At 34.5% G+C, this 16,875-nt stretch overlaps 2 protein-coding genes across 2 annotated transcripts in view; one reads left to right on the top strand and one right to left on the bottom strand.

The window, feature by feature from the left end:
* Positions 1 to 16,875, top strand: part of LOC105663968 (cyclic nucleotide-gated channel alpha-3-like) — a 1,281,713-nt gene that overhangs the window by 204,427 nt on the left and 1,060,411 nt on the right. The gene's annotated exons all lie outside the window — the stretch shown is intronic.
* On the bottom strand, positions 1,438 to 6,537 carry LOC105661897 (uncharacterized). The gene has a single exon (XM_076536577.1). It carries the CDS (start codon positions 6,535 to 6,537, stop codon positions 1,438 to 1,440), a length of 5,100 nt encoding a protein of 1,699 aa, XP_076392692.1.

The following is a 16,875-nucleotide window of genomic DNA, read 5'->3' as shown; positions in this document are numbered from 1 at the left end:
TTTGACGTGGGGACGTAAGGAAGGGATGGACGGGAACTATATAATATGAATAGGAAGGCTCTTCGAGTACTAACGAGAAAGTCTAGGTCTCGATTCTATGCGCCGTCTAGTGGTGATGAGTGTAGGAGTGAAACCGCCATATTATTAACATTAGAATAATTGATACGAAGTACGTAATAAAAGTCTCATCAACAAATAGGTGAAAATTATTAGATTTTTTGCTGCGCTAACTGTTAAAGGTAACATAGCAACTGTTTGACATATCTTCCTAAATGTTTCCTTAAATAACTTAAACTTTTGTTGTATTTTGAGCAGTTCTTTCTTTTCGTCCATCTTTGGTTATGGTTCTTCTATTCATATTAGTACATGACATATGTTTCCTTCTTTATTTGTTTTATGTATAACATAAAAACAATTGGAACTGTCACATAAAAAAATTTGATGTGAAATATATTTGACATTATTCCGATTGTTGTGTTGCGCGTCAACTTAATGCATACGCAACTGTTTAGGTATTGTGTCAATGACCACTACTCCGATAGTATGAACAAAAACAACGTTTGTAAGAGGTATAAGTTAAACTTTTATTTGTACTTAGAAAAAATTCCCGAGGTGGTAACGGACTTTTAGGGGTGTTTACTCGTTAAGAGCTGGCGAAAGAATAATTTGTCTCACATGAATATTTTTCCACGAAGACTAAAGATGCGGAGTGGGATTGGCATGTGTTTGGGGGTAGACGAGCGACTTGACAAAATTAACCATTAGATTGGTTGAAAAAATATTCCGAGAAGGGGCAAGAACCGCCCTAACAACATGTTCGAGTTCAGGTCAAAGTTGACCTGAAGAAAATCGACTACACCGTCGCTCGTCACCTAACGGTTGAACAGTCATAAAAAATAAATCATGTTGGACCTTAATAAAAATATAAAGACATAAAAATTTCGAAGCTACAAATTGGCCCACAATAAACCGCTGCAACGGTGACGGTCATTTTCAAGAAAATTTTAAATAAAATAAATACGGTCTTAGAATATTAAGATTGAGTCCCAACATGCCGCCCCCCTTGAACGGTCACGTTCAACAAAAAAAAATAAAAATACTCTTTCATAAGTATACATCGACTTGAGATAAATAATATGAATATACGCAAGATCTTATACATAACGTCACGCACAGAATAAACATACATTGATTACAAATTCAAATCTAACAAGATATGAAAAAAAAGAAAATGGTTACATGAGATTTGCTTAATTCTAATGCGAAACAAGAAAAAATAGAAACTCTCGCGTGACAAACAAATACGTATATGAAACGAATGAAAGAAAAATATTGGTACAAGTATCATACTTAATATACACGTACTATTAGTCTTAGATATAATTTGATTAGTAAGATTGCAAACTGAACAATAATGATAAGAAAGCAAAACAGTTTTTAGTTCATCACAGGCAAAGGACACAAACGTGTGGTGCTTCGTTTATAAATACCACTTCCAGTCTTCACGGTGACAACCCTAACAATGCCATCGTCACCTGGATGTACATGTAAAATTCGTCCCAGTGGCCATTTCATTGATGGCGCATTGTCTTCCTTGATGATTACTAGATCTCCAACCTTTGGTTGTTCCCCTTGTATCCTCCACTTGCTGCGTGTATTTAATTGGTTGATGTACTCCTTGTGCCAGCGGGTCCAAAAATGCTGTTTGACCTTTTGAATATGTTGCCAAACAGACAATCTATTGCTAGGGATTAACTGAAAATCAACCTCTGGCACGCTCATTAAAGAATCGCCTATTAGAAAGTGTGCAGGAGTAAGGGCGATGGTATCATTGGGATCAGAGGAAATTGGAGTCAGAGGACGTGAATTTAGAATGGCTTCTATTTCAATTATGTACGTGTTTAGTTGCTCATATGTAAACAACTGATTGCCGACTGTTCGAATCAAATGATGTTTAAAAGATTTAACTAAAGCCTCCCACAGACCACCAAAATGTGGTGATCGTGGAGGAGAAAAATGCCACGAAATGCCCTCAGACTCTAAGTGATTTATGATTTTTTCGTTCTCACTCGTCGAACTTAAAAATTTTTGAATTTCGTACAATTCGTTTTTTGCACCGGCGAAGTTGGTTGCATTGTCAGAGTAAATATGTCGAGATTTACCTCGACGTGCAAAAAATCGCTTCAGGCTTGCTATGAATGCTTCTGATGTTAAATCACTAACAAGTTCTAAATGTGCAGCCTTTGTAACAAAGCACACAAACACAGCAACATACACCTTTATTTTGTTACGATTTCGAAACTTCCGTTCCTTTATAAATAAAGGTCCACAAAAATCAATCCCGACAATCTTGAATGGCCTAGACTCTACGACTCTATTTTCTGGTAAATTACCCATAATATAACTTATGCCTGAAGGGCGCGCACGAACGCAGGTAACGCATTTTCGGATTAGATTCCGAGTAGTATTTTTACCATCGACAGGCCAATAATTTTGTCTAATTGCGTTTAATGTAACTTGAACACCGCCGTGAAACGTTCGGATATGATAATATTGTATGATTAACTTAGTAACGTGATGAGCACGAGGTAAAAGAATGGGATGTTTTTGATTAAAATCTAAATTTGCGTGTTTCAACCTGCCACCTACTCTTAAGAGACCGGTAGAATCGATAAAAGGATTTAAACATAGAACCCGGCTCTTTTTGTCAAGAGGCTTATTTGAATTTAAATTTTCTAATTCTTTATTGAAATGCTGACTTTGAATACAGCTAATAATAGAATTACGTGCCTTATTTAATTCAGCCGTAGTTAAAAAATCCTTTTGATGATGCCTCTTTGAAATGACTTTGCAAAACCGAATACAATACGCTATGACCCGTATTAGTCTGTTCCATGATGAAAAACGTTCGAATATAGTATCATCACATGTAGTTTTGAGAACAACAACTTTGCGTAACTCGGGAGTGTCAATCGAATGATGTTCTACAAGAGGCCATGTGTTTTCAGTTTGAGAAAGCCATACTGGCCCGTTTAACCACAATTGATTTTGCAAAAATTCTGAAGGTAATTGACCTCGTGATATGGCATCGGCAGGATTCTCTAAAGAATTTACATGAAACCACTCTTGAGGTTGCGAATAAGACTGAATTATAGATACACGATTGGCAACAAAAGTCTTGAGCAAATGAGGTGACGTATTTATCCAACATAACGCGATTGTTGAATCAGTCCATAATCTAATTTTTGTAAAATTGAGTCGTATTGACTCTCTAACCTTGTGGTACAATTTTGATAATAACACCGCTGCACACAGCTCTAACCGTGGAACTGATACAGATTTTACAGGTGCGACTCGCGATTTTGAAACTACTAAACGAATTTGAACTTCTCCAGACGGATTACAAGAACGAACATAAATACAAGCGCCATATGCTCTCTCACTTGCATCACAAAACCCGTGGAGTTGAATATCTTGAGCATTAAAAGAATTTATATTTCGCGGTACTATGAATTGTGTTAGCAGAGGCAATTGATTTTGAAATTCATTCCATTTAAGAAAAATAGTCTGCGGCACTGACTCATCCCACGTTATACGAGCCTTCCAAAGATCCTGCATAATAATTTTGGCCATTGAAATTACAGGACCCAATAAACCTAGGGGATCGAATAATTGTGCAATTTTAGATAAAATGAATCTTTTAGTAACGCGGGACTGTGTATTGATTGTATTTACGCTATACGTAATTGTATCATTGCAAGAATTCCAATAAATTCCCAGCGTTTTCACCACTGTATTTGGATCTAACACATGCGATTTCTCGGAAGATTGATTCGACAAATCCTCTAATAATTTAGGATCATTTGAAGACCACTGACGTAAATGAAAATTGCCTAAACCCGTAAGCTTAATTAATTGATCACGAAGTTGAATCGTTTCGTCAAATGTTTGTGCTCCCGTAAGAAGATCGTCTACATAAAAATCGTTTAATAGCGCTTCTGAAGCTAACGGAAATTGTTCACCTTCATCTCTAGCTAATTGTTGTAACGACCGAATAGCGAGAAATGGAGCGGAAGCAGTACCATATGTTACGGTGTCTAATCTGAATACCCTAATTGGTTGTTCGCGAGATTTACGCCAAAGAATCTTTTGATACAATGCATCATTTTGATGTACTCGAACTTGTCGATACATTTTTTCAACATCTGCGGTGAGTACATAATTGTATGAGCGAAAACGGACTATTAATGTAAAAATATCATCTTGTATTGTAGGTCCTACTAATAACGTATCGTTGAGTGATAAACCGTTACTCGTTTTCGCGGAGGCGTCGAAGACGACTCTTAATTTTGTTGTAACACTACATTGTTTTAACACCGCATGGTGAGGCAAATAATATCCCTGATTAATACAATTTGTTTCGGAAATATCAGTCATATGATTTAACGTTTGATATTCATCTAAAAATTTCGCGTATTCTGACTTTAACGTGGCATCTTTATCTAATCGATTTTCTAGAGCATAAAGTCGTTTTAACGCTACGCTATAAGAGTCTCCTAATTCGGATATTTTGTCATTAAATGGTAGCCTAACTATATATCGTCCTGATGCATCACGTTGTACATTCTCATTGAAATGAGCCTCACAAAGTTGTTCTTCTTTTGACATATGTTTGCTAACCGAACATTCTTCGATTTCCCAAAATTTTGATAATTGCTCATCTATCGAAAGAGTGGAAACTAGACATTTTGCATTTCTTACTGGGACTGACTTAATCGAACCTGAAATGATCCAACCTAGTACAGTTTTTTGTAATGTTAATGAGGAAGATGCCAAATGAATTTGACCTACGCATAATAGCTTGTAAAACACCTCTGCTCCTAACAGAACGTCGATTTTAGCCGGAATTTGATAATTTGGATCAGCTAACGGAATATTGCGAGGTATTTCAAAATGTGAATGATCAATTCGTTGAGATGGCAAACATGAAGAAATTTGTGGAATAGTATAAAAAAATAAATTAGAACTATAGTTGGAATTTTTTGATCGAATATTGCTCCTTATGCAATATTTTATTCGGGTTGATATATTGTCAACGCCGGACAATGGAATATCTACTTTGGTTTTTTGTAAATTTAATCGAGATGCGAGCTCTTCGGTTATGAGATTAATCTGTGATGCAGAATCAAGCAAAACCCTGCACTGTTGATATTTTCCTTGATAATCGCGAATTAAAATCAGTGCAGTTGATAATAAGACCTCGGATGGCACGCGTGCGGACAGTGATACCGGTGTAGATTCTGGCGATTTTGATGTTGACGGTACTACTGTTGACGAGGACGAATCTATTGTTACAGACTCTTTGTTTGACACTAGATCACGATGCAACAAAGTGTTATGTTTGCCATGACACTTCTTGCATTTACTAAAAAAGCAATTATTATATGCGTGACCAGGCCGTAAACAATTGATACACAACTTAGCTGCTAGAACAGCTTGAATCCTATCTTCAACGGAAAGTTTTAAAAATTGATCACATGTTTGAATATAGTGATCCTTTTTGCAAAGTGCGCATATAATTTTCGATTGTGTCGAAACGTATGTTTGACGCTTTTCAACACGTTTAGGAAACTGACGATTGAAGGACGTAATTTGTGGTTTTGAGATCTCGCGTGTGCTTGAATCGACTATTGCATCATCGCGAGCAAATTTTGATAAAAATTCTAAAAATTCCTTCAAAGTTGGCATAGTATCATCATCGAGACTACGATCCCAATGACGACGCGTGACTTTATCTAATTTAGTTGAAACTACATATATTAAAATTTCATTCCACGACTCTACTGGGACCTTTAACGCCTTTAACGCATTTGTATGCTTTTCCGTGGCCGTGATCAATGATCGTAGTGCCACAGGACATTCTTTTGACATAGCCGATAATTCAAATAAAGATTTTAAATGCATTTGTATGATTTTGCGCGGTTGATTGCATCTTTTAACTAACAACTCCCAAGCGACCAGGTAATTCTCATGCGACGCGTTTAGAGTGTCGATGACGCTAGATACTTCTCCGCGTAATGACCGCTTCAGGTAATGAAACTTTTGTACACCTAAGATTTCCTCATTTTCATGAACCATAGATTTAAAGGAATCATAGAAGCTTTGCCATTCAAGAAGACTACCATTAAAAATCGGTAACTCTATACGCGGTAATGTAATATTTGTGTTTGTTTGAACTTTGTTAGAATTTGCACTTACGCACCTAGCAGTTTTATTTAATAATCGCTCAATTGTTTCCGCGCACGTATAATATGAAACCTCGAATTCTACTAAATTTGACTCGTAATTACCTGATTCATCAACCGATTCTAACTTAAATTGCGTTTCTTGAAACGCGTTGTACAATTCTTCTAATTTTGTTTTTCGCACGTTCAACGCGGCTGAATCTAACTCTTCGTTCAGAGAATTTTTAATGCGCGTAGTTTGAGCCTTAATTGAAGCGCATTGCCTTTTAAGATTTTTTATTTGTTCGGCCATAATTGAATGATATACGTGTAGGAAATGTTGTTAAAGAAGGAATGTGAAAAGTAGGCGATTCAAGAGCTTACCCAGATGATTTGTCAGCCAGCCCTGTTAGATTGTTGATTTGCCTTCGGAATGTAGCGCCGATGACAAAATTGATGATGACCCACAGAATTCAGGATCAGCAGCAGCTCGATGTCCGGAAAGAAGATGATGTTGAGTCGCTGATCCAGGCGTTGGTCAGCTATACGTGGACTAAACTTTGATGTCCGCTTTGATGATTCAAACCGGATGAAATGTCCAACGTTGTAAAAATCTTCTCCCTCACAGGCTGTTGCTGGTTGTCCGTTCCGACGAAGTATAGATGAATGCCCAGGAATGAAGTTGATATTGATTATTGCAAGAATCCTCTTCCTTGCAAGTTGAACCCTCTTTACCAGTTGTTTTTTAGAAAATGGATGTATTTTGTCACTGGTATCCGAACTCGAAGGACCAAAGAAAATGTTGTGTTGCGCGTCAACTTAATGCATACGCAACTGTTTAGGTATTGTGTCAATGACCACTACTCCGATAGTATGAACAAAAACAACGTTTGTAAGAGGTATAAGTTAAACTTTTATTTGTACTTAGAAAAAATTCCCGAGGTGGTAACGGACTTTTAGGGGTGTTTACTCGTTAAGAGCTGGCGAAAGAATAATTTGTCTCACATGAATATTTTTCCACGAAGACTAAAGATGCGGAGTGGGATTGGCATGTGTTTGGGGGTAGACGAGCGACTTGACAAAATTAACCATTAGATTGGTTGAAAAAATATTCCGAGAAGGGGCAAGAACCGCCCTAACAACATGTTCGAGTTCAGGTCAAAGTTGACCTGAAGAAAATCGACTACACCGTCGCTCGTCACCTAACGGTTGAACAGTCATAAAAAATAAATCATGTTGGACCTTAATAAAAATATAAAGACATAAAAATTTCGAAGCTACAAATTGGCCCACAATAAACCGCTGCAACGGTGACGGTCATTTTCAAGAAAATTTTAAATAAAATAAATACGGTCTTAGAATATTAAGATTGAGTTCCAACACCGATAATATAAAGGTGTCCAAACATATGTGGATGACAGCGTACTTATATGAATCAGATACCGAAATACAGGAATTGATCAAGTAGAGAAAAAAAAAATTCATATTAATAGATGGAAATTAAAAAGTGATCGATGTGATTAAAATACACATTACTCTATATTTCTCGATTGATGTCATTCATTTATTTCCGTTGCAATTGATGTTACGCAGGTTAAAGCATTAGTTTTCAACTCTCCCTTGTGACGCTGCTAGGAAATTGATCGACAAACGAACTGCCGGAACACATAATGAGTTCGATCGTCAACAAATTGCATACCAGTTACGTATTAGTAATGTAGTTCATTTGGAAATTACAATGAATTTCGTGTAATCAGACTTAATGGGAAAGCATAGATCATTAAAAAGCGACTGTAAATTGTCGAAGAACGAGAACAATATCTGTTGTAATTGTACTATAACGTTTGGTGTACGTGTAACGTTCCTAGAACCTAAGTTTAGTTAGTTACAAGCGCTAAAAGGTAAAAAGCGGCTTTTGCCTCTAAACGACTCGATTTCGCGAATATAGATTGTGGGATTCGTGTGGTGTGCGGTTAAGGATTGAAATCCATAGGTCAAAATCTTTCAACAATTAGATTTATTCAATAAACGATAAGAAATGAAACTAACAAACAACAATAACAACAAAATAAAGAAAGCATATAAATTATAAATGATTGATTAGTATAAAGAACTAAATAGATCTTGAAATAATAGTAATAATAGAAATAATAGAAATTGATAAATTAAACAGTATGTAATACGAGACTCGCTGGTCAGTACTTTATGTTGGACCGTATCTAATTCTGATCTCTGCTAAAGTTAACTTCGCTTTTATACGTATTCGATTCTCGTGTTCGAAGGTATCGCAGTGACAAAGTTTATCTCAATTTGTACGATTGATTTGTATAAATGTTCTTTGACGAAATTAATTAATACTAGCGCTTTATAATCTACCGCTGCGAGGAATTCGACCTAAGTGAGATTCTCTAAACGCACCTAAATACGCTTTCGCAAAAATTAGACAGATTTATCTACTATCTAACGCGGTGTAATCGATTACGGAAATGACGCTAAGTGAGAACAGTATTCTTTTATTAATTCAAATAACCAAAATTTATCTGAATCTGAGAACTACTCTTCGGAACAATTACTCTTATGATTTGACTCGACAACTAAATGGTTCATGACCCTTTTAGCGAAAACGAATACTGACATCCGAAACCAGATCGCTTAATTGGGGAGCTCTGCGTTAGCCAGCTACTAAAACGACCCAACGATACCAGAATCAGGTGAACAATATAAGTTCGACAGGGTAGCAAATCAATTGACTCTAATTGTAAAATCGTAATTGCTGAACTGCCACCCAAAAGACACGGGTTTCAGAGACCAAGCCGCTCAAATGGGGAGCCTGCTATTCGCTGGCTACTAAACTACCCAGAGCGAGCTCCGAGAATCTGATGGCGCGTTAACAATTCGACCAAAAATCAACTATGAGTAGCTGAGAGCTATCGTTTCGATATCTTAGCCTTTCTTGGTGCTAGGTATAGCTCTCTCCTGACGGAGTTTCAGATACGAGATCGTTTGAATGGGGAGCTCTGCGTTAGCCAGCTACTAAAACGACCCACGACCAAGTATCCAAATGGCGTATACTCGCTTGACCAATCAAGTATCAAGATTCGCTGCGGCTCTTAACAGCGGAAATTGTTCTGAGTTCTTATTCTTATCAATAATGCTTCTATCGTACTCGACTGCGAAAACTGTTCTGCTTTTAGACGGGTTTCGCTCGCCCTTTTATACTCGCAAGTTCGCCGAATTCCTGGAATTTCTGTGACGTCAGAATATCTAAATTTTCATATAATTTCGTTATTATACATTAATTATAAAATTGAACGGTTTAATTATATTTTAAATGTCGCTCTTTAATTTCTGGCTAACAATTTGATATTAAAATAGTAGTGTAACAGTGTTTTAGCGAAAAATACATTTTCTGTCCTTTTCTAATTAATTGCATACGAATTCTATGAGAGTCGAATCTATTCCGATTTACAGCTTTTTAATTGAAGAAAATAATTGTGGTTCCGGCCATGAATAGTTTAGTAATGACTGATTTTACGTATATAATTTGATTTAGTTAATTAATTAATTTAATATTTGATAATGCCGTAAATAGAAATAGTATCGCTATCCCTTTCTAGGATTAGCGCTGATCTCAAGGATTTCGGACGTGTATCGCGGCACGTAGGCACATCATAGCGTCACGGAAATTTCCATACTAAATTACACATTTATTAGAATTAAAATAAAATAATACATAATCTTGGTTTAATGATTCAAACTTAATGTTTAATTATTTTCGCGGAAAATATTACCTACTCTAAATCAAAATTATGAGATAATTAATGTAAATGATAATATATATATATTATGATTACCGACTGTCGAATTTGATAGATATGGTAATAGATACCTAATGTACTGTCGATAATTGGCAACTACGGTCGATAATTGACTATTCTAATCGATGGATAGAAGATTGTCGCGATGATGCCGGTAGAAAGAAAAAAAAGTTTCCCCAGGGACGTTACATACGTATTTATTAATTTCCAATTCCTTAAAAGATGTACAAGGAATTATTTTTATATTTGAGATAAATAAATGGGAAGGGATTGTAATGCAGAATACCCTTTTATATTTATGTATTTATATGATGGAGGAATTTTTTATTTTTCCGTTCAATTCAAAAATTAAAATCATTTCCTGTCATTGTCCTTTGAATAAAGGATGCACTGTTATCGACGCTAATTTACCGCGGGGATAGAGCAGATCTGCCATTTCCGACCACTGCACCATTTGTGACCGTTATCTCATTAATTCCGACAAATTAATTCTTTCTGTAGACATAATGTTAGATTTTAGGATGTTTTATAATATTGAAGGTTTGACATAGCAGTAATAAAGGACCAGGGAACCGTTACTTGTCCGTTTTAACATTTGGTAGACACATTGAACCCAGGGTTGGCGTAGTTGTATTTCTTTTTTTTTCGGTACATGTAATTTGAAAAGTCGAGGTGATCCTTGGGTTTATTACTGCTACGGTAATTTGTAAATCGAGGGACGGATGGGTCACCGGTCAACGATTTTGGGCCGGATGACCGCTGCAGGGGAAAGTGGGAATTTCCAATTTCGTAGAACGTCACACTTTCCCCACCCCGTATTTCCTCCCTTCTTGGAGTCTTGAGGAAATGATAAAACACTGTGTACAAGGGGATGCGAGAGAGTCTTCATTGAGAATTGTGATTGGAAACATTAAACCTCCTCCGTGTGTTGTTATTTTAAATTGTGGTCGGCCATTGATTTATTTTTCCCACCTCTTAACCCGGAATAGTCTACATTTCCAAATTCAATACACTGTAATAAACAATGCTTAACGTACAATTTACACAGAAATAATGATGTACCCTATTTTGTAAGAGTATGAATTAAGTGTTACGCGTATATAATTTTTCAAATTTATACAGAATGTTTCCAGTCTAATGGTATAATGAAGAAAGGGGTCGATCTATGTTAAAAAATAAGTTAAAAATATAAAATCAAGTTCTTTATGCATTTTCATGTTTGATAGACCTGAATTTTCACAGTTTTGAAGTATTTAAAAAAAATTGTTCTCAACACAAAACATGATAAATATTACAAATTTTGCATTCATTTTATATAAATCTAGTCATTAATACCACTAACGTTTGTTATGTGTCATAATATTATTGCCAAGGTGTTTGCCGCCAAACTTTGCTATTACATTCTATTCGAAAAAATGATAAAAATGTAGTATCAATCAATGGTTTCAACCACTGTTACAAGGTTACGTCAAAAGTAAGAAATAATCACCGACTACGTAGTTGCCAAACATCATATACAGAATATTCCAATTTTATCTGCGTGACAGATCTAGCAAATTCTATAAATAAAAATAAGAAAAAATTTTACAAGTTACTTGAAAAAGAAAAATATGAAGAAAGTTGCAAATTTAAAAATCGCCGAATTTTTACACCTTTTCATTCCAAACTCTCTAAATTTACAAATTCCTATGTTTCTAAATTTCCAACCTTCCAAATTTTCAAATTACCAGTTTTTATGTTATTAAATTTCCGAATTCCTAAATTCACAAATTTTCAAACTTCAAAAATTTCAAACATACTAATTTGCACGTTACGAATCTCCAAATTGTTAAATATTTAATTTCTAAAGCCTCAATTTATTGATCTTAATAATTAAAAAATTTGTGTACTTTTAAGTTTCTAAATACCTAAATTTGATAGTTTCTTAGTCTTTTAATTTCAAAGTTTTTAAGTTTCAAAATTTTCAAGCTTCCGAATTTGCAAATTTTTGATTCTTCACATTCCCAATATTTTTCAATTTTTCGTAAAAAATAGGTATACACAGACACAGATACTCACACACAAATACACGCAAAAAAGGCTCTTGTCAGAGCCATATGATGTGCAAAATCTATCCAGCAACCTCTTCGAGGTGCATATCATGTTGCAAACATGATCTCACATTTACGGTGTTATTGTGGTAGGGATGCATCAAATCTAAAATCGAACTACAAGGTCTTAAAGTAAAAATCTCAAGCTTTAATTTAAAAAAAAAAGCATAACTTTGCGATGATTTTTCGCGGAGTTATCTTCAGTCAAATTTGGCCAATTTTTGCCTAAAATTTTTCTGTGCCATATTTCTTTTGAGCAGTGTATTAGAATAAATGCCCCTTTACTTTTTGACTTTCCCTCGTATTTTTGTGAATGTATTTTTTTTTACAATTATGTATTAGTAAGTATCACAAAAATATGTAAGCTGACCTAATTTATTTTCTGTTTGCGAGATGACTCGATATGCAAGTTCATCGGTAAGATTTTACTCGTATTATGACATCAATGTGAATACAGCTATCACACTATCCGTTTCTGTTGGCATTAAAGAGAATAATAGATGGAAATAATACGTCCAGCCAACTGAATACTTACCTTATTGTTTTGTATGATTGTCTATTCCTCATTTCCACGTACGATCTTCAATTATTCTGACAGGTGTCGATAACTCCAAAAAAAGACAGACACCTATTCAGTTTTTAAGAGTATGCGGGTCATTCCACGCCAAATCGATCACTTTTGGAAGTTACCATCTCCGATTTTGCTCTAATCGAAATATGTTGTAGTCCATGTGATCTTGGGGGGGGGTTAAGACATCATTTTGTCGGTTAGGTTAGCTAAATCGGTTGAGCAGTTTCTGAGAAAAAAAATTCCTAAGTGGACCCCATTTTCGCCAAAATGGGCAAAAATTGCAAACTTTGACGGCTTGTCATTCATTAAAAAATTCGAAACCGGCAAAATGATGACTTAAACCCCCCCCAATTTCACATGGACTATAACATATTTCGATTAGAATAAAATCGGAGATGGTGACTTCCAAAAGTAATCGATTTGGCGTGGAATGACCCATACACATTCGTATTTTCACATATCAAGCTTCCCTGCTTATTGATTTTCAACACATTTTTTCTGCAACGGTTTAATATCATTAGCAATATGTAAGAAAGTGTGTTTTACACTAGCAATCATTACAAAAGATACGAAATAATTAAAAATATCGACTATTTGTGTCAAAATCACCGTTCAACAAATTTCTTATTTTAAGTTACAATGTTCGTAAAAGTGATTTAATTAAAATTTATGTTGATTTTCATGGATATGATATACATTAATTTATGTATATAATATTTATTATTATAATATTATAATAAGTATTATAATATTTATTAATTTATTTATGTTTTATTCTATATATTTTTTAAATTTATTAGTTCTTATGAATCTTTTTTTTTGTTAATTGATAGAATTGAAAAAAAATGTTACAATGGCGGTCACTAAGTAAGAGTCGTACACCTTCATTTTTTTAAATCTATCTAAAAATTAAACGGTGTAAACGTGACAACTTTGTAATACATGGAAAAATATTCTATTAGTGCCACAGTTACTTACAGTTATATGTATTAAGAACAAAAATTTTTGAAATATTTACTGCAAACTGAATTATTGTAAATTATTTGTGATTTCAATATTGTAATCTCTAACATCAATTTTTATAAATTTGTATGCGCTGAATATTAATCTGCAAATTGTTCTTTTTTTGAATGCTCATAGTCTCTGAATTATTTTAAATAAAATGACATAAATTGTTATTGCTTTATAAATACTTAAATATGATTAAATAGCGATAAAAGTAGAGATTTTGTCAATATTTAAAAATTTATTTTAAATTCATCAAATTTACAAAGTAGGTTCTTTTGATGGAAACCACCTAGTAAAAATTCCACACAAATAACGCATGCAGAAATTGCCTTAAAAAAGAGTTCAATATTCGATATTTTTCGTACGTTTACAAACCAACAAAGTACCTGATATTATGCAATACATTGAAACAGGATACACTGGCACTAACATATAACTATTAGTAATGGACTATTTAGGGCGACAATTTTGATCACGGAACAGTAATCACCAATAGCAGACCTTTCATAATTGATCAGTTGGTCGATGAAATCCTTATCTGCATCCATTCCATTGAACGCAGGTTACCCCCGAAAGCCTTCACTAACAGCAGATCAGGATTCGATTTTCTCGAGAATCTATTACAGATTTATAAGTTTAATATTTTACGCGATTATGTTATTTGTTGTTTAATGTAATTTAACGCTACGATTACCTAACCGATAAAATGACGGTTTTATGAATTTCTCATTTTATGTTACAAAATTTAATATGGCAGTTTTCTTGAAAATATTGATTGATGTTTACCGTGACAAAGAATTGGTGTGTATATTAATTTATGTTTCATTGTTTCTTTGCTTCATTTCAATTTAATTTTTAATTTTTAAGAAAATCTGTATTTTGCGTTGGTAGGTTTGGTGCTAAATATTATTTATTTATTTTCTTGCAAATATAAATACACAAAATAATATAAAATCACTCAAATTATTTCATTGGAGATTAATAGAGTATATAAATGTCCTAGTACTCAAGTCCTGGTAATGAAGGTAGGAATTCTGTTAATAACAACATTTATGCATAGTTTGAACTTTTTAACTAATCAAAATGTAATAGAAAAATTTTTATATTTTTATTAATTTTAAACCTTTTCTTTCACAAATGTAAATTCTTAGTATTTTATTGGGAAGTAAATATTGTAGCTATTCAGGTAACTATAATTAGTTATAATTTTCTATTGTTTGTATATAAAAGAAATTACAATTATCTTGACTATTTCCGTAGTTGTTTAACCACTGGGACATTTATCTTAGAAATAATAACAAAATGCGCTACAAAGACCAAACTGAGCGTTTGTATAATATTTTGAGGCACCTGTGTATACTATAGCATCCTTATTGGTTGGAAGTACAGTGGATATTCTATATACGCAAATCTTTCGGGTCTGAAGTTTTGCGTATATCGTACAGGTCCTACATTGATTGATGTCTTGCCAAACGTAGAAAAGGACAGAAGAGAAAAATATCACGGTCGCCGTTTGCGTATATCGTAAAGGTGCTACATTTCGAGCGAAGGAGACCGAATGTAAACAAACAGTGACCTACCAGAGGGACACTCCTATTGCAAGAATAAAACTTTTTTATTTTTGATTTTTTTTTGTTGAAATTTTTTCCATCATATTTGTAACATTTTTCTCATTAACCCTTTCCTTATGGCAGTCCGCTCCGCTGGAGGGACGCCACTGAACGGGTCACCGCGCCGCGAAGTGTGCACTTTGCTTGTCAGTAGTCTTCGATATTCGGACTAACGTTTTTCAACGCCACTTTGTGATCGTCTTGTATGTACACTTTTTTAAGAGCTAGGTACATAACAACTGTTTCATCGTATTATAGGAAAAACATGAAAATGAGTATATTGTATAAATATTCAGTTATTTACATATAACAGCCGTACACACAGGTCGTCGCGCGGCCGCCGCCTATAGTTGGCACCCGTACACACAGGCCGCCGCCTATAGGCGGCACCCGTAATGAAGGGGTTAACACTAAAACTACCAACCCGGTCAAATGACCGCTTCACAAGTATCTTATTAAAAGGTACACATTTTGATAAAGTACGTTTCTTGAAATCAGCATTGATTTTCATCAAAATAAAGAATAAATGTGTGTACTAATTTATGTTTCGTCATTTGTATATTTATTCTTTAACTTCATTTTTAATTTCAAAGTATGTGTACATTATGTGCCGGTAGGTTTAGTGTTAAAATGAGACCAAACACGACATACTTCGGGACATGTTTACTTGTAATTTCAAGTGTTACGCGTACATCGATGATTTTACTCTAATAAGATATTGCAAGTAAATATAACTCAAATTACGTCGTGTTTGGTCTCATTTTAATCCGAAAAATGTCAAAAGTTAATTGGTAAAAGTTTGATAACGAAAAAGTTAAAAATAAAAAAGTTTTATATTTGCATTGGTATTGTTTCACGGATACACTAAGCCCCGGGTCACGTTACATTTCCCGGCGAGCGAACCTCGGGTGTCTCCAGGGGTCTTCCCCTCAGTGGTGGGGATAATATTTTTGCTTATATCGGAAAGGACATTTTTGCGTATATAGAATGAACACTGTATCTTACTCTTTCAAATAAGATGGCATAAAAAGTTTTGACTTTCGTAAAAACTGTTGTTAAAACGCAAACAATATTTGTTATATCTAGTTCTCATACACTGAATAATTAGTGAATTAATTATATAGTTAGGGATAAGTTTTATCTAACACGTCACTCAATAAGTCCCCGGTCTCACACATATATGGCGACACTGGTGACAGACCCACGTTATTTTCGAGTAATACTAACCTTCAAACAATACGTGTCAAAATTTCATGGTATTCTGACCGATAGTTTAGAAGTTACAGTCATTTTAGTACCCCCAGTTTCGTAATTTTCAAGACAATGGATAGAAAAGAATTTCGTGTGTTGATTGAACACTGTTTTTTAATCGGAAAAAATACTGTTGAAGCCAAGAAGTGACTTGATAAACATTATAGGGACTCTGCACCAGGGAAATCAACTATCATTGACTAGTATGCTGAATTTAAACACGGTCGTACAAGTACCGATGATGCTGAACGCTCTGGTAGCCCAAAATCAGCAGTTGTTCCGGAAAACATAAAAAATGTCCAC

Source organism: Megachile rotundata, chromosome 10, assembly GCF_050947335.1.
Source record: "Megachile rotundata isolate GNS110a chromosome 10, iyMegRotu1, whole genome shotgun sequence".
NCBI classification, from domain to species: Eukaryota; Metazoa; Arthropoda; class Insecta; order Hymenoptera; family Megachilidae; genus Megachile; species Megachile rotundata.
Note: the sequence above shows the minus strand (reverse complement) of the source record. Positions and strands in the feature narration are given on the sequence as shown.

Bases quoted from the DNA above. Each gene is read 5' to 3' on its own strand.
- LOC105661897 (XM_076536577.1), bottom strand. From the start codon at position 6,537: ATGGCCGAACAAATAAAAAATCTTAAAAGGCAATGCGCTTCAATTAAG.